The sequence below is a fragment of the Talpa occidentalis genome, unplaced genomic scaffold (genome assembly GCF_014898055.3).
Source record: "Talpa occidentalis isolate TD23 unplaced genomic scaffold, MPIMG_talOcc4v2.1 talOcc4.7, whole genome shotgun sequence".
In the NCBI taxonomy this organism is placed as follows: domain Eukaryota; kingdom Metazoa; phylum Chordata; class Mammalia; order Eulipotyphla; family Talpidae; genus Talpa; species Talpa occidentalis.
In genome coordinates, this window is record NW_023605083.1 from 119,022,816 (window position 1) to 119,040,552 (window position 17,737).

The 17,737-nt window shown below is 54.0% G+C and overlaps 1 protein-coding gene across 1 annotated transcript; it reads right to left on the reverse strand.

Moving 5' to 3' along the window:
* Window positions 1-755: 755 nt before the first annotated feature.
* TNS4 (tensin 4) lies at window positions 756-16,335 on the reverse strand. The gene is made up of 12 exons (XM_037492605.2): window positions 15,897-16,335; window positions 10,153-10,576; window positions 8,778-9,199; window positions 6,589-6,675; window positions 6,149-6,268; window positions 4,858-4,956; window positions 4,677-4,754; window positions 3,637-3,708; window positions 2,710-2,878; window positions 1,996-2,064; window positions 1,779-1,805; window positions 756-1,285 (listed from the first exon to the last, which is right to left on the reverse strand). Exons 1-12 carry the CDS (start codon window positions 16,333-16,335, stop codon window positions 1,144-1,146), a joined length of 2,148 nt encoding a protein of 715 aa, XP_037348502.1. The 3' UTR covers window positions 756-1,143.
* Window positions 16,336-17,737: the final 1,402 nt, after the last annotated feature.

The following is a 17,737-nucleotide window of genomic DNA, read 5'->3' on the forward strand; positions in this document are numbered from 1 at the left end:
TGCAGTCTGGTTTGTTTTTCTGGGTTGAAATCATAAACTTAAGTTAATCAGGCTTAACTTTGGCCAAAGATGATGACGCTTTGGCAGGGCCTGCAGCTGGAAGGAGGTAGGCATTGCTCCTCGTTTAGCAAATGGGCTTCTTCTCTAAATGCCCCCTTGCATCCCCATATTGTGGCCTCCTTAGGACCCCAGGCCTACTAGACAAACTATTTCTGGGCAGGGGCCAGCGAGGATGGTGGGTGGCGGTGGCTGCCCATTCATATTCTTGACTCTCTGCTACCCCCATGTGGCCGTGAAGCTAACTGATGCCACACTGCTATAGGGGTGTGTGTGTGTATGTGTTTGGGGGGGGGCGGGGATTCAGCACGACTGCCTCTGAGGTAGAACCATTCTCCAGGTGTGGGTAAAAAAAACAACACCAGGCCAGTTGGGATGCAGCTAGAAGACACTTGGTTACCAAGAAGTTCAAAGAAAAAAAGAGGCTGATACGCATTGGCAATGGAGAGGGATAGATATCAAGAACAAGGGCACAGCTGCTTGTCTCGACCTTGGGGCAAGCATCCCTTTGTTAAGTTGCCCCAACAACCAGGGCTATGGTGACCTAAAGAATCCAGAACAGGCAGATCCACTTTGGTCCTGGGAGCAGCTGCCCAAGAAACCGTCAAGAAAGTAAGGAAAGGGAGAGAGAGCTCTGGAGGGAAAAGTCGGCCCTTGCAGACCATCTGTGCCAGGCTGCCGTGGCCAGGCCCGTGGGCCCCAACCCAACACCTGCTGCTGCCACAGAGCCGGGTCAGGCACCTCTAGCTCAGACCACTGGTAGTGTCCTGGCTGATGGCATCAGGGGTCCTCAGAGGTTGTTTTCATTGGAGGGGGGTCCCTCCCTTTCATGGCAGTGTCCATCTGGATCCTAGAGAGTTTATCAAGATGCTCAGCAAAGTCCAAGAACAATCCTGTCTATTGGCCTCTTTGTAGGGCTGAGAAAATGGAGGCCAGGAGGAGTCTGGATGAAGGTCATTGCTGAAGGTCACAGCAGGTTCCAGAGTTTCAGCTGGTACTGTTCTCCTCCAGCCCAGGGCCTGGCTCCTCCACTCAGGGGCTCTTCCCCTCTCAAGGGATGTCTGGGGAGCAAGGAGATGCCTCCTGCTACACCCTTTCTGTGTCTTGTAGCAGAGCGCTCACCAGGCCGATGACCTGCGCGGCCGGCTGGACCATGTCATACTCAGCAAAGAGGTGGCACACGTTCTCCTGTGACTCAGTCTGGCTCTTGGCCACAAACCCGAAGATCCTGGAGGGAGAGGGCAGCCTGAGTGAGGGGAGGGGCCCAGGGGAGGGGCCCAGGGTGTGGGAGGTGGGGGCTCAGTCCACACAGCATTCCTCAATCTTGCCCCTTCCCCTACTGGTGACTCCAGGGTCGGATGTCAACTTCCTGTCTGATGGGGAGATCTCCAAGTTCAAGATATGGGTTTCCCTCATTTTGAATGGGGGCTCCCCAAGACAGGGCTTGGGTTTTGCCTATCAGAGTGGAAGGTTCCTGAAGGCAAGGATATGTCTTGATACATCAGACGGGGGTACCCCACAGATCAAGACTCCCGCATAAGACTGAGGGTTCCTAGGCAATGTCTCCACCACCAGGTGGGGCCTCCCGAGGGCCAAGGCCATGTTGTCCTCATCAAAACCACGGGCTCCTCGGGTCAGGGCGGGGCCTCCCTCCTTCCCTAACTCCCTCCCCAGTGGGTGCAGGGCCTCTGGTGATTGGCTGGGTGGAGGGGCAGGCTTACCAGGAGGGCTTGCAGTACTTCTGCCACCTGCGGGGAAGGAAGGCAATGAGGTGAGTGCAAAGGACTCTGGGAGCAGCAGGGAGGAGTCCAGGCCACCCTGTCCTGCACAGCCCGCTCTTCATTCTGCTCTCCTGACCCCGTGAGGCTCCTAGGCTCTGATTCCTATTCCAGAGTCAGCAGGAGTGGGAGGTAACTCGACCCCCAGAAGACTACTTACTTCCGTTGCTCAGGGTCCATGCCACAGAAGCGGAGGGTGGTGAGGGGGTAATGGCGCCGGAAAAACACTCTGGGAAGGTGGGGAGAAGAGGGGAGGTGGTGAGAGTCCACGCTGGTGCTCTGCCCCAGCTTTACCATCTCCTGTTCCCCCAAGGCCAGGTACCCCCTCTTCCAAGAAGCCTCCCAGTTAGACCCCTAACGGTCTGCCCTGACCTGTCCCACCACTGAGCCCTGGGGCCCAGGTTTGCACTTCTCTCCTTTCATGGGGTGCATTTGCATTGCGTCCTTTATTGGAGTTTCCTGTCTGTGTCCCTGGCCTCCCCCCCCCCCCCCCCCGCCCCCACCATGCTACTTAACGACTTGTTCCTCCAGGACTGGGCTCCCTGAGCCCTGGAAGCAGTAACCTCACCCCACTGTCTCTGTGGTCAGCCATGGTCTGGCCTACAGATGTTGCAGCAGAGGATGCAGACTTAATCGGTGCCCACTGAACACTGGTTAATTCTCTCTCCATCAGCCACAAGGAAGGAGGGCTTTGGGAGGCCATTGGTGTGAGGCTCAGAGAAGGCAGAGAACTTGCTTGGGTCCCTCAGCGCATTACTCACCTCACCGGGTCCAGAACCTGAACTCTCCCTTCATCGCCTGCCCATGGCATCTCGGCCGCCCCCTCTAGCTCACCCTGCCAGCCCTCCAGCCCCAGCACAGGCAAGTCCCTTACTTCCTCTGGACATCCGTCAGGGTGATGCCCTGCTCGGTGACTTTGAAGTGGACCACAGTGGGCGTGGGGAGGACGTCCCTCTCCAGGACGGTCGAGATGGCCTTGCGCACGGCTAGGACTCCGGTCAGGGTCTCCACGCTCACGGAGCTCAAGTATAGGACGTGGCAGCCTGTGGGAGGCAGACTCTGTTTTGGGGTACTGCCAGGGTCCATGCAGTGGATTGAGGGGTCACCTAAGCCCTGGTCTTCTCGCCGCCCAGGGCCAGGGCAGAGGGGAGTCTTATTTTTTTCAGGAATCCAGTGGGGCTGCTCTTCGAGCCACCAGGCAGGCAGACAGGGCGGGCAGCTTCAATTTGGGGCCAACCCCAGCGTACTTTGGGATTGTCAGTTGCTTTGCTTTGTCCTGGCCCTCCAGGGTGGGACAGAGGAGGGGGTGCTGACCTGCTCGTAGGGCATTAACAAACCTTCCTTCCACCCAGACCCGTGGCGCCACCTCTACCCCACCTTCCCTGGGGCCCTGGCTCGTTGTTGAGAGAGAGGAGCGAGGCAGGAATGGGCAGGGTCCTTTGTGCCCTGTGACAGAACAGGAGCTGTCACTGAGACCAGTGCGGATCTGTGCCGGCCCCTGGACTCGGACTCGACGCCCCAGAGAGCTCAGACCCAGAGAGGCCCCGGCATGTCCATGTGTGCCCCAGGGGTTAAGCCTGGCAACCCCCCACTCTGCTGCCCCTCCTCCCCCTAGCACACTGCCTGCAGCTTCTCATCTCTGGGTTTACAGGGAGGGGGCGGAACGTGGCACCTTGTTAAAATGAAGAAATAAGGCGGTGATGGGAAACACGTGTGGGCCTGCGTGTGCCTGTGCGTGCGCAGGGCCAGGAGGTGCCCTCCGGGGAGCCGCGCCAGAGTCTCCCCCATCCCACTCACTCACCTGCAGATTTCTTCAGGCAGCCCGCCTGGCCGTCTGCAGAGGGATCTGAGGCCCCAACTCCACCTCCCAATTCTGAGCCAAAGCAAAGGAACAAGCCCCCCGAGGGGGTGGGGTGTGTCAGGAGAGCCTGCTCTTCCTCGCTCTTCAGAACAGGCCCCATTAAACCCTTTGAACTTCTCCCACCTCCACCCCACCTCAGGGAAGTGACTTGGCTGAGAAACCAGGTATGATTACTGCAATTGGGCAAGTGGGGCCACTTTGGACTCCCCAAACAACCAGCTTGCAAGGCTTTTGATCCCCCCTCCACTTCCCCCAGTCCCTGGATGGCTACAGTGACCCGGTCCTCACTTTGGCCTCCTCATTTCTTTTGAGGGGCCCCACCCCAAACCCAGGCCTTTGTTTGCCATCACTACTCTGGGGCTCCCCTGGTCCTTGTGCCTGGGACTCCCCTCCCGGAACCGCCTCCAGCTCCCCAGCATGTTGTGAGTGACCCCCTGGGCCGGGGTCCTGCTGGGTTGCTTCTGGGTCAGACTCTGAGCCTTTGGGCGAGTCACTTAGCTCCCTGAGTGTGCCTTTTTGTAATCAGTAAAGCAGGGGAAGTCACAGCAATATCTACTTCACAAGGGCATAGAGAGATGGAGATGAAGGAAGGAAGGCCCAACAAATGTTGGAGCTGGAAAAAACAAACTCCAAATTGGCACATTTATGCTCCTTTCAGACTCTCAAAAAGGACAATTATTTTTCAGGTGCCTACTCTGTGCCAAGCATGGTACTAAGCGGCTGGCCTGAGCTGTCTCCCTGAATTCCATCAGGTGTGGTGATGACGGTGCCCAGTTCACAGGTGAGGAGACTGAGGCTCTGAGAGGTTCACCTCAAATTCTCGGGTAGGAAGCGGAGACATTGACTGACCCTAGAGAATGCTCTTTTGACTGTGATCCTAAAATAATCCATAAATAAGGTGAGAAATGACTGCTAGGAGCCTTTCTAACAAGGACAGACAGGTCTGGTGCCCCGCCATTGCCCCCGGGGCCCAGGCCCACCTTTCTGTGGGATGGTGAGCTTGCAGGGCAGGGCGAGGGCCATGATGGAATGCTGGCACACAAAGGCCGAGAGGCTCCCTGCAAAGAAACGGGGAGCAGTGTGTGAGAAAGCCTTCCCCAGGCCGCCTTCCCAGTCCAGAAGCTGGGGCCCGCCCACGGGCCTGCAGGGGTAGGGCCTCACCAAAATAGGGCTCCTCGTCTGCTCCTTTGAGATGCACCCCTTTGGCGGAAGACTCGATGAGGAAGTGGCGGATAAGGTCATTGCTGTCCTCCCCTGGACAAAGGAACAAAGAGTGTGGGTGGGCGTTCCCTGGTTCCCTGGCCCAGTGTTAGATAAATGCTCACCCGCTCCTTGCCTGACCCACTTCACCTGTGTCCAGCCAGAGCTTAGCTTGTCCCTCCCTCTGCTCCTGTTGGGACCGTGGGTTAGAATCTTATCTTCAAGGCCTCCGTAAAGAAGTGCTGTCATCTTTGCTCAAAGGCTTTTATGTCCAATTCTGCCCCTTCTATGTCCAATTCTGTCCCTTGAGACCTTTCTCTTGGTCTCAAGAGCTTTCAGGGATGGTTCTCGATGACTGTTCAAGTCTCCTCTTCAGCCTGGTTTACTGCCCCCCAGCCTGCTCCATTGGGCCACTATTATTCTTCCCAGATGGCCTCTGCTGGCACCAGGCTGGCCCCACAGTGCACGAGGCCCTCTGCCCTTCTCCACCCACCCACCCACCCACAGAACCCGCCTCTCTTTGGGCTTGTTGCCTCTAGAAAGATTTCCTCCATCACCAGCACTGCCCAGAGGTCACGTCCCTATTTAGACAGAGAGGCGGGGTGTAGACAACATGAGGTCGGGATTATGTCCTCACCCTATCACTTACTGGCCAGGTGGAAGGGAGTCACTAGCTTGCTGGAAGCCTCATTATCTCATCTGTTTGTTCTATGAGGGCCAGTCCTGGGGCCTGAGAGGCAGCTGGTACCTTGTACTGTAACAATAGAATTTTATCTTTCTCTCCAATGAGGCACCTGGGGTGCCTAACATGACGCCTGGGGCAAGGGCAGGTGCCCAGAGGCATGTACTGCATGATAAGCCAGCACACGCATACACGGTGAGTCATCCCACGTGTGATGAGCAAGCCCACACACGTGACAAGTTATCACACACGTGCGATAAGCTACACGCACATGTAATGGCTACATTAGTCCTTACACCTCACGATAAACCTGGTCTGGACACAGGTGGGCACTGAGAGGGAGCAGCCTGGAGAGTGGCTGGGAATTTCCTCTTTCTCTTCCTGCCAGGAGAGCAGAGCAGGGACTCTGGGGACTTGGGAAGGCAGAGGCAGCTGGGCAAGGAGCATGTCCAGGGCCTGGATGCTGGAGGCAGCTGAGGGGGCCGTTATGGAACTGGCCCAAGGTCACTCTGCAAACTAGCAGCTTAGCCTGCCACCCCCCACGAGGCAGGAGCATACCTGATCGGTTCTGGTTCTGGGCAGATGTGGGGTTCTCAGGCACCTTCAAGGCAAGGCCAAAGGAGCCTCGGTATGAAGAACTGTCCCTTACGATGAAAGCCCCTGGCTCCTCTTTTCTCAGCAACTCGATCGCTGCAACAATCCTTGGTTCAGAGACAGTTACCACCCCACCTGGACAGCCTCTGTCCCTCAGCCCCAGAGCATCTTCACAAAGCAACATTGCAGAATCGTCTTTTGTTCTCAGGAAGTCCCTTCTGTTATCTAATCTCCAGCATTCCTGCTGTGGTCCCTATTTCCTTGGCCGTAAGGTCAGTGGGACACCCCCTTTTCCTGGAGCTGCCATTTGCCATTCCCTCCTCTGCCATGACACAGGGCCTCGTGTGTCTATGTGGAGAGCAGGGCCCAGCCCTGATTCCTGGCCCTCTTGTCCCTGAAACAGCGCTTCCTCTTACCTTGCTCTCGGGAGATGCTTGGCTTGAACCAGAATTTAGAGGTGTCCATGACGAACTTCATGGTGGGCTGCATGTCCCTGGTGGGACCTGGAGACAGAGAGAGAAGGGGCGCCCTGTTGGCTGGACAGAGGGGAGCATAGGTAGCCTCCTGCAGTCTCTGCTCAGCAGTCCCAGTCAGCCGCCCCTCCCCCCAACCCTATTGTATCTCCAGCTCCCTAAAGAGGCAAAAATCCCAAAATCCAGAAAAATTCCAGTGCTTGGCACATCTATGACTTAGGAGTCTCCTCTTGTATCCTTGGAAATGAATCCCAAACAAATAGATAAAATCTCAGTTTAATGAGAAACAGTTTCTCGAGTCTAATGTTGCCTGGTGGGGACTGAAATAAGGATTCTGAGATGCTTTTTTTTTGTTTTTTGTTTTTGGTCTCAGCCTGTTCTCCCTCTTAATAAACCTGTGATTTCCTGAGAGGTAGATGAAATTTGGAAAAAAAAAATGAAAGAACAGGTGAAAAAAAGGGAGACAGCAAATCTGTGTGCAACAGTCTGTGCTGGGAAGGTAGGAGGGGGTTTCTTGACTTGGATTTGGGACAGCTCTTTTCCTCCCGGACCCCGGAGGGGACAGAGGGAACTAAAAACTGCTGAAGGTCTTCAATGCTCTGATAGTCTAGGAAATGAAATGAATTTTGTTTGAGACTATTTTGCAGAATTTGTTAAGACCCCAGGGTATAAATTGTGATATCCTAAGGCACCCCCAAACCCAGGATGAGATCATCCCCATTAAATGTGCTTTGAGATGTCAAAAGGCCCATTTCCATGGGCCCCCAAGTCAGAGGAAGTGTTCTTAATTTCGGCTTCTTGAAAACGTGTGTTGAGAGTAAGTCATTATAAAAAATGTACTAAAATCTGCAGATGATTTGTCCTTGGAAAACAATCAGAGCAGATTCAAAGGCATAACTGTCTTGTCATTTTTCTCTTGCTGGTATTGACATGCAAGTGGCACTTTGAGTGGGAGTGAGCTGTGGGTTGGAGCAAGCATTCCACAGCCCTCTCCCCGGCCACCCAGTCACCTTGATGCCTGTGGGAGGGCTGTGGAGCCTGGGAAGGCGAGGACAGGAAGGCAGGGCGGCAGGGCAGGGTCCCTGGGGCTGTCAGCGGGGCGGGCCCTGGGAGAGGTGCACAGCCCGTGAGTGCCCCGCTCAGCCTGTGTTTACAGCGCTGGGTTCTGGGTGGCTTTGTTCTTTTTGGGCGCCTGTAGTCACAGACTATGGGAAGGAGGGTGTTTGCTGTCTTGTGGTTTTTAGCTGTCTGAATTGGAATGCATTGTCTCGGTTACCCGTCCCCCCTCTGCGTGCTCATCATCCACAAACGTCAGCTTTAGCACTGACTCTCCCTTCCCCCAGGGTTACTCATCAAGGCTGCTGCTTGCATGTCCTGAGGGTCTCTTGGCTCTGTCCTCTCTCCTCCACCTCCGGCCCCACCCTGGTTCAGGTCCCCATTACGACGTGTCTGGACCACTTCATGATGCACACCCAAAGGAAACAAAAACTGCTCCCTCACCGCCACCCCAGTCCAGGCCCTATAATTCATCTGCCACACGACTCCAGGAGGAGTCTGCTGAACATGTGCCTTGGACCTACCACTCTTCTGTTAGAGGTTCTGACGGTCCCGGTCCCTGTTGCCTAAACGATAAAACCCACTCTTTAGCTTGGTGTCCAGGGCCTTCTGCCACCTGGCCCCAAATTTCTCTCAATGACCTTATCCCATATCCAATGTTCTAGTCATTTCCTAAACATGCCTCGTGCCCCTTCACCTTCCTGACGGTGGGCATGCCGTTCCCTCGCTGGGGATGCCCTTCCTCTCCTTCTCTGGCCACAGGCTTTTGATCCACTTTCCAGATCATCTTTCCATATCCTCTGAGGAACTTTCTAGTTCTCTACACAGAAAGGATCAGCCCTTCCTCTGTAGCCCCATAAACCTAGAATATCTCTTGGCCTCTGTGTATATTCTCCTCTATAGTAACCCCTGGTTTTCATCTCTTTCTAGACTGTGTCCGTATCTGTGTCCTATTACCTGGCACAGTACTTGGCACACAGTAGGTACTCAGTCAGTGTGCTCACTGGCTGAGACTGATGTTTCCCTTAGCCAAACTGTACAGTGTAAAAGGTTTATAACCTTGGTTTATAACATACCATCTGGGGACGTGATGAGAGAGGCGTCTGGTAGGTTCTGGCTGTGACTCCTGGTGGCAGGACTGGAGTTGTTGGAAGAAGCACCTCCAGATCGGACAAAGTCCTGGTGTCCTGGGGTCCTCTGGGATGGGGGAGACCCTGGTTCTGGGCAGCCATTGATCAACACGATTGGAATGTCCACCATGGAGTTGGTGACGGATGGGGGGCAGCTGCTGGCATGTTCCTTGGCCACTGATGGGAAGTGAGCTGCTCTGGGGTGGCCCATGCTTGGGGTAGGGTTGCCGGGAACTTGGAGGTCACTGGTTCTCATACACAGGGACCCAGGGCCAAGGCTGTGGAGGCTGGAGCAAGAGCTGGCGGGGCTTTCCAAGGATCTAGATGACTGATGGCTGGAGATGCTGGAGTGGAGGAGGGACTGGCTGCTGCAGGGGAGAGAGCACCGGATAGGCAGGGTATTAGGGTGTTGAGGTGATAGGTAAGGATTTAGTGATCTGGGTGCCCATGGCTTTGGTCAAACAGAGGGCTGCATATGCCACCTACCACGGCTAAGAGCAAAGGGCATGCCACATGATCCCCGAGGGATGCTGAAGGGTGCAGAAACATCCCTGCACTGTGGAGTCTTTGGTCATTCAAAGCAGCCCATGGTCATGTGGGTTTAGCGCCTTCCCAGCCAGGCAAGTCTAATGGAACTATCACCCTCGCCTCCCATTCCTCTCAAGAGTCCTGCCTGCAGGCTAGACCTGGGCCGGACCGTGTCCATGGCTGATTGTCCAGCTGGAGGAGGAGGCTGGCTCTGTGTCCAACCAGAACTTCTCCCTGAGTTCAGAGGCCCATATGGAATCCCAGACTCTTTGCCAGGGGTGACCTTGGCACAGCGGCTTTGGAGTTGGTGTGGAGGTCAGAGTTCCTGTGGTTTGGTCTTCCTGTCAGGCCCGTTGCGAACTGGGCCGGGGAGACTATAAATAATGCCCAGCTTCCTTGCCTCCCTCCTGCTAGCCTTGCCAGCAGCAAAGAGGAAGGAGGTGTTTCTCTTTTTAAATGGTTCATCCCAGGGCCCCCTGATTCTATTTACATCCCTGTGTTTTGAGGTGAAACAAATAACCTTCCTTGAGATGAGGTGTGTGGGGGCTGGAGAGGACACAGAGAACCTCAGGAATACAGCGGTTCTTCCCTGGAGATAGGCAGAAGTCAGGAATTTTGCATATTGAATCGTATTCTAAATGCTTGAGGAGGCGTTGAGATCCAAATGGAGATGATGGTAGGAAACAAGATGTTTACTCTTATTTTTGGTGCATGCCCAGATTCCCTTATCATCTCGGATCTGCGTGTGCGTGTGCGTTACAGACGCAACACCAGAGGGAGTGGAGAGACCTACCTTCCGAACATGTAGCTGATGTCTGATGCTGGGCTGGCTGATAGCACCGAGATCCTGCTGCCTCGCTGTGGGGCCAGGGCCCCCGGCCCCTTCTCCTGGGTTGGAGAAACCGCCTGTGGGCCGCCCAAGCCCCAGGGGCTAGGGGTCTTACTCCCCATGCAAGGGATGGAGGTGCTGGGAGGGGATGGGGAATGAAAGGAGGGAGCTCCAGACTGGGGAGGGAGGCGCTGGTGCCGGCTGCCCTGGTTCCCTGAGAAGATGAGGCTTTCGCTGCTGCTTCTAGTCTCTCTGGGGATGTCCCTGGAAAGGAGGAGGCCACCATTGTGTGGGGAGCCGAAGGGCGGGGTGACGGACGGGCTGGAGCAGCGCTGGGGGCCGTCGTGGCACCTTGATCTGGTGGAGGTCACCTCGATGTACTTTATATCTTTGGGGAGAGAAGCAGAGCAGTGGTGAAACGGGGGAGCTCAGACTCACAGAGTGAGAATTCTGGAAGGGTCTTTAAGTTCACCTGGTCCCTTCTTTCTTATACAGAGGAGGAATCTGAAGTGTGGTGAGGAGAAGCTGGTTGGAATCAGGACTAGCACCCAGGTCTACTTGAGGGCCCAGTTCTAGAGTCAGTCACTCTCCCACCCTTGGGTGTGGAAGATGCAGTGGCTGGAACACAGATCTTGGAATTGGGCAGGCTGGTTCTGCCACTTACTGTGTGAGAACGCTTGGCCAAAGACCTCACCAACCTAGACCCTCTGTTTCCATAGCTATAAAATGGGGAGGGGGGTGGTGTCTCTACTCAGCCTGCAGGGTTTACAATAAGGATGAATGAATGACTTGTAGGAGGCACCGCATTGCCTGGCACATAATAAGCCCTGTGCAGTGGGGGACCCCCTCCTGGCGTCTGCTGGCTTCCTCTCCTGTTGAAATGATGTCTTGACAGTGGGCCAGTCACATCTTGAGGCCTCCGCTCCTAAGGGGCGTGTGAAAGCTAACTCTGTCTATGCCTGCAGTGATGGCAGGGCTTCTTAATCTGGATGCACTCTAGAATCACCCCCTGAGCGTTCAGAGTCCTAATGCCCAGGCTCCACCCTGAGCCAGTTAGATCAGCGTCTCCAGGGTGGGCCCAGGCCTCAGGATTGTTTGTTTAGTTCTCCAGGTGATTCGTGTGCATCCAGCAGCACCTCCTCAGGCCCCAGCCAGGCTTGCTGAATCAACCCCTGCATTTTAGCAAGACCCCTGGGGTCTGGGTGTACTTGGAAGTTTGAGAACTTTGCACCATGGATCATGTACTCTGAATGAGAACTTTGCTGCTCTTTCCAGTCCCCTGTGGGACCTCCGGGACTCATGCCCCTCAGCCTGATTTCTTGCTGGTGGGGGGGCGCCCTGAGCTTCTCCTAAGGGTGAGGATAGACACCCGTTTTTCTGGCCTGGGGAGGGAGAGCTGTCCTTGGTGCTGCTCCAGGCGAGAGGGTGGTCACCAAGTTGCTCCCTTCTGGAAGGTTCCCAGGGTGGAATCAGAGGAAAATGGCACCTCGGCTTCTGTGTGCCAGTCTCCCACCCCCTTGGGCTCTGGCACATGCACCCCCCGCCCAGCCTGCCGTGACGGTGGAGTCTCTGCCTGCCCCAACCTGCTCCTGGGTAGGGCCTGCTTGTCCTCCTCATGGTTGCTGCCTCTGTCTGAGCCTGCTTGGGCAGGGGTGGGGGTGGAGGGTTACATCAGATAAGGGGGGCTGGAGGGCTGACCTGGACTTGCTGCTCTAGAAGGTGGAACAGGCTTGGGTTTGTCATGACACAAACTTGTACGTGAGTCCTTGATTTGCCACTTTCCCGCCAAGAGGCATTGGGTAACCCTCCTAACTGCTCTGAGCCTCAGTTTCCTCATCTGCAACCAGCCTTCCGAGTAGGCTGTAGTGAGGATGAAATACACTGACAAATGAGCCTGAAGCCTGGTCCAGGGTGGGCTTTGAGGAACATCTCCCACCTGCCTGCTTTTTGGCTAATTTTCCCTTGGGGTCCCACTGCCAAGGGCAAGAGGAGAAAGTCTGGCACCATGGATCATGCACTCTGAATGAGAACAGGTCTTGGAATGGGGTGGATGCTTCTGGAAGGTTGGAATACAACTTTTGTTTTTATAGGACTTTATAGTGTTTATACTCACAATCCTCTTGAGGCTCACAACAACCTTTTGGCCCAATGCTGGCAGGCACTGCTTTTACAGAGGAGGAAACTGAGGCTCAGGGGAACATGGGAGCAGAGCTAACATTTATTTCCCAGTTTTTAATAAAGACCGGTATTTACCAAGTGAGGTGCCTCAGAGCGGTTACAAGCATGTTACCTCTATTAGCTCATTTAACCCTCATAAAAACTCCATTCCATGGGACAGAAGGAAAATCAAGGCTCAGAAAGGTTGAGTAAGTTATCCAAAGCCACACATCAGGGAGTGGAGAGCCCACTCCAGCTCAAGTGCTCTGTTTGGTCCTTTGGAGGAGCATGAGGGGCTCCTTGGGACCTTTTCCTAAGGCTTTGCCCAGTGAGAAAGTGCTCAGCTGCTTTGGGGAGGGCTTCTCAGCCTGGAAAAGCTCTGGGCCCTACTCACTGGTCAGCCAGCCCCCTATCAAAGGCCTTGCCTGGCTGCCAAGCAAGCAGGGCAGGGGAGAAGGGAGGAGGCTCAGAGCCGTGAGTCACTTGTCTTGCTGTCTGTCCTGAGATAGATGTGGTGGGGTGGGGTGGGGTGGGGGAAAAGTGGGTCCCCTACCTGCCCCCCCCATCACCTGGGTGCAGCCGCTGTTTACAGGCCCGTGGGGCAAGTCTGGGCAGTGCTGGGTGGATGCAGGCGCCAGCACCAGGCGGGTGGTGAGGGGGGAGGCACGTGGGTGTGGGGGTGGAGAGGCAGTTATTAAACACCCGTACCTTGGGATTGGCAAATAGCCTTGACTGGCATAAATGACTGGAAAATGAAATGTGGGGGCCTGCTCCAAAGATGGGAGCTGGGGTGGTGGAGGGGATAAAGAAAGGGATATGAAGTTTGCTTCTAGAAGCCAGGTTCCCTGTGGGGTGGGGGTTTTCCCCAGGGTAAGTCAGAAGGAAGAGGGGCAAGAGGTAGGAGCAGTGACGCTGGGGCTAAGTATGTGAGCACTGGGTGCCTCAGAAGAGGGGCCCGCAGGGTGCCCCCAAACAGATTTATTCTGTGAATCCCTGGGTGAGGAGGTAGAAGACTATTTCCAAGCCAGGGTTTGGCCAGAACATGGGCTTTAGAGTCCAGGAGCTGGAGTGTGAGGCCTGGCCTGCATGTAGCCGTGGTGTGACCCTGGGCCGTCACTTCCCCTCCCTTGGCTCAATTTTCTCATCTGTGAGGTAGTTGCCACTCTCCTTCATGGGGTGCAGGCTGGGGTCATGTATCCCAAGAGCCTGTCCATTTATATTTAGGGGAGGCATCAAATTAAAAGTTTAATTTTGCCAAGTTAAGGCAACCAACACCTGCGAGCATCATGATTGTGGGAGTCTCCCCTTCAACACCCCAAAGCAGGAGTGATAAAAGTGCAGAGAGAGGACACCCGGGGGACATTCAGCCAATGGAACTCACACGAGGGGGCCCAGAATGTTATCACTGGCAGGAGTGGGCTGGGGGGAGGTGTTGGGAGGTGACATGCATAAGATGGTTGTAGCCCCCCACAAAGACACGCAGGTGCCAGCTGTTCCTAGTAATCGCAGAGAAGGTTCTATTGGGGCGTTCACCCACTGTCCGTCTCAGGAGGCAGTGAGCTTCCAGGCATCACAGCATCCAAGCAGATGTTGGAGGAGAGGCCAAGGCAGAGCTAGGGGCTTCGTCAGGACCCTCTGGCCACTGCCAACCCTCACCCCTGGTGCCCCCTGCTTCCCAGTCAGGTGGACTCATCCTCAGGACCTAGGTTGTGCCCAGCTGAGAACAAGACTACTGCCCCTGGGAGGGAGGGCCTGGTTGGTAACCCCCAGCCCATACATTGGACACTCCACACACCCTGTCTTGCCTCAGCTGGCATCATCGTTGCGTGCATGGAACTCCTGCCTTGGGGCAGGAACATTAAAACCCTGGGCTTGCTCCTGCTAATAGTAATTAGGCCCACGCCACCTTCCTGCAGAGACTTGCCCATGATGACTGCCCTTCAGAGGCAGGAAGGCTCCCGAAGGATGGAGGCCGTTCTTTTAACAGGCTTGGCAGGCAGTGCTTGGGGGAGGAGCGGAGGGCCTCCTGGGGACCAGTCCTGGGGTGCCAAGGACCTGGATTCTGGGCTCGCCTCCACCCCAGAGCCTGAACCTACCCTGGGGCTGGTCCTAAATGCAATCCCAGAGTTTAATAAAAATAATGACTGCAGTGCGCCAGGACCTATGGTAAACATCCAACAACTGTTACTTCTTTTAACCCCCTCAGCCCTTTGAGGTAAGAGCTCGTCTCTGGTTGCAGATGAGGACTCCAGGACTGTGCAGAAGGGAAGTAAACAGCTTGGGTGAGCTTTGCCTTACTCCAGTGATGAGGCTGGGCTGGCTCCTTACTCAACTCTGCCAACCTCAGTTTTTTCATCTATAAAATGAGGATAAAAACACTCATTTCATGGGGGTGGATTGGGAGGATTAAAAGTTCTACCACAGCACAGTGCCTGGTACCTAGTAAGTACCAGTACTTGATAAGTAGAGGCCCTCGTGGTCCCTGTCTCTGCTCCTAACTGCACCCCGTCACCTGCCGATTGAGCCCTTGGAGGCTCAGTCTTCTGGGCCGGCTGCTTGACTGTCAGCCTCAAGCACACTTGAAATTCTTTGTTTGGGACATGGCAGCCAGGTGCAGGAACTTCTAGATTCCCTTGGGGGTAGGGTACATTGCACTTGGTTTGTACCTGGAACTGGAGTTAATTTTTTAGGATTTTGTGCAGCCAGTTGCTAAACTCAAGCCATTAAAATGTAAACTCTATTAACTTATAGTGACATAACTTAAGTTAAAAGCGAAAGTGATAGATACTCCTAATCATCACATCCCACTGTTGGACTGCATTTAACTGCTAGCTATCTATGCTCCTAAGGCTCTTGGCGTCTGCTGTGTGATAAGGGGGACATGCTCAATAATGGCCAACGATTTCCAGAGTCACATTCAGGGACATGTTGGCAGCAAGAATTTACACTGTGAGAACTGGCAGACACTTCAAATAGGGTCCTTCTCCTACCCCACCAAGGAGCCGGCTGTTCAATCTTTACCGGTGTTGCTTCAGCCCAATGGGGTCACCACCCTAAATAGACTGATTTCTGTCTCTCCAAACCTACCTCTTGCATCTTGCGCCTCCCCAGAGAGAGATTCCCCTACACAGGCACAGGGCCCAGATAACAATCCTACAGAAATAGCAAAGGGCCCACGTTAGGACCTAAAGAGAGATGCCATAGAACAGTGAGGTTCAGGGACCCCACATTTATCAAGCTCTTATAGGAATGGCATTGTACAAAGTTCTTATAAATTATATATTAGCTTGTTAAGTTCTCTTAAAATCACATATAAACTGTATCTATCACTTTCCGAACTCAGGAGCCAAATGGAATTGGATAGTGAGAGAAAAATGGATTTAGCCCCTTTTTATAGCAGAGAAAACAGAGAGGGTAAGTGATTTGTTTAGGCCACACAGCACCCCCCAGCAGGACATCAGCCCCTGCTCCCCTGATTTGATAGAAAAGTCCTTCTTCCTCATGAGCTGGTCCCCAAGACCCCCTCTTGGCACTGTGCCCCAGGTCCTTACCCAAGGCTTCAGGCTCCTCCTTCTTTGTCCTCGAGGTAGTGCTTGGGGTGGGCTCAGCACAGGGGCTACCGGTCCCTGTGGGAAGCAGCTGGAAGGTGGGGTCCAGTTCTAGGATCATTTGATTGAGGCTTTCCAGGGAGAAGCCAATGTAGGAGTCGAGCTCATCCAGGGCGCCTGAAGCCTGCTCGCCAGGGCAATGCGGGAGGCAGCTGGCTTTGGCTCCAAGCTGTGGGGCCTGCTGGAGACTGCTAGAGGGCCCCTTGCAGGGTGTGGGGGCCATCAGGGCCTGGGCTCCCCAGCCTTCTGTGGTGTAGTAAGGACACTGGGGCGGCAGGTTAGGGCTGGGTACAGGGTGCAGGGCCCTCCTGGATTCCTCACAAGGAGCCAAGTTGACTGCATGGCCTCTCGTCAGCAGGGGGCTGGACATCACCTGTGACATGGTGGGGGCAGCTACCCAGTGGTTTATTTCTGGCTTCCACGAGCTCACTTATATATCACTTGCCAACCATGAGTTCCAGGACCTGAAAGAGGACGAGGGTGGAAAGTTAATATTTGTAGGTGAAGTCCCTGCCTTACCTCCCCACAGTAAAAGGCATATTCATTCTTTCATTCAAAAACATGGATGCATCTTAAAAAAAAAAAAAAAAAAAGAGCATCCCTGGTGGAGCAAGGGGTTAAGACTAGCATTATGAAGCTATCACCAGCCACTGCAGCATGAGTTCAATCCCCAGTCAGGGAGGTGACCCACATGGCACAGCAGACCTCTCCTGACTCACCTGCTGCTCCCCTCAGCAGTGTATTTCAGTAGATCTGCCTGTTCAGTTCCCCACTCTGTCTCTGGTGGATCCTGTGGCAACCCCTGCCCCCTCGGCCCCGCACCTCTGGCCTGTACCCCAGCTCTTGTATGCATAAATAAGTAAATCTTACAAAAAATAAAAATAAAAACATGGATGCTGGGACCGGATGGCCTGGGTGTCATTCTGATACCACCACTGAGTAGCTGTCTAACTTTGGGCAAGTGACTTCTCTGGGCCTCAGTTTCTTTATCTTTAGAACAAGTTAATATTTGTAACGTGCTGAGAGCAGTGCCTAGCATATAATAAGCATCATGCAAGAGTACTTAACTAAGATCATTTCAATAGAAGTTTGTTGAATATCTATGATGTTTCAGGCATGTTTATTAAATAAATACTGGCTAATATTTATTGAGTAATTGTTATATACATAGCTATGCTCTGGTATTTACACATAAAGCCTCTTAAAACCCCTATAACAGGTAAATACTATTTTTACTGCATTTTACAATTCAAGTACCAAGACACAGAGAGGTAAGTAACTTGCCCATGAGTCATGTGGCCAACAAGTGTCAGAGCAGTACTGGACCCCAGTAGTCTGATGGCAGGGCCCCTGTACTTTGAAGCTCTTCCATGTAGGCAATGAAACAAAATAGGCAGGTAGCAATCATTTACAGTGTCACCAGGGAGGAGGGGAAGCAGAGGGGACTCTATACACATATTGGTGAGGAAGTCAGGGAGGACTTCCTGAAGGAAGGGACATAAAAAAGGGGACACGAAGGAAAAGCAGGAACTAGCTGGAAAGGCAGGTAGGCATGAGGAGGCAGGAGTGTTCGAAGGCCTGCAGGACAAGGCAGATCACCAGACATTACTGAGCATCTGGAAAACAAAGTGGTTGGAGGGCAAGAAAGGAGGGAGAGGCAAGTTGGCCACATTCTATAGGGCCTTGTAGGCCAGATGCAACCCTGAGGGCAGTGAGGAGCCAAGGAGCACTTTTGAGCTAGGGAGTGACATCATCAGATGATATTTTCTCCCTAGGGGCTTGTC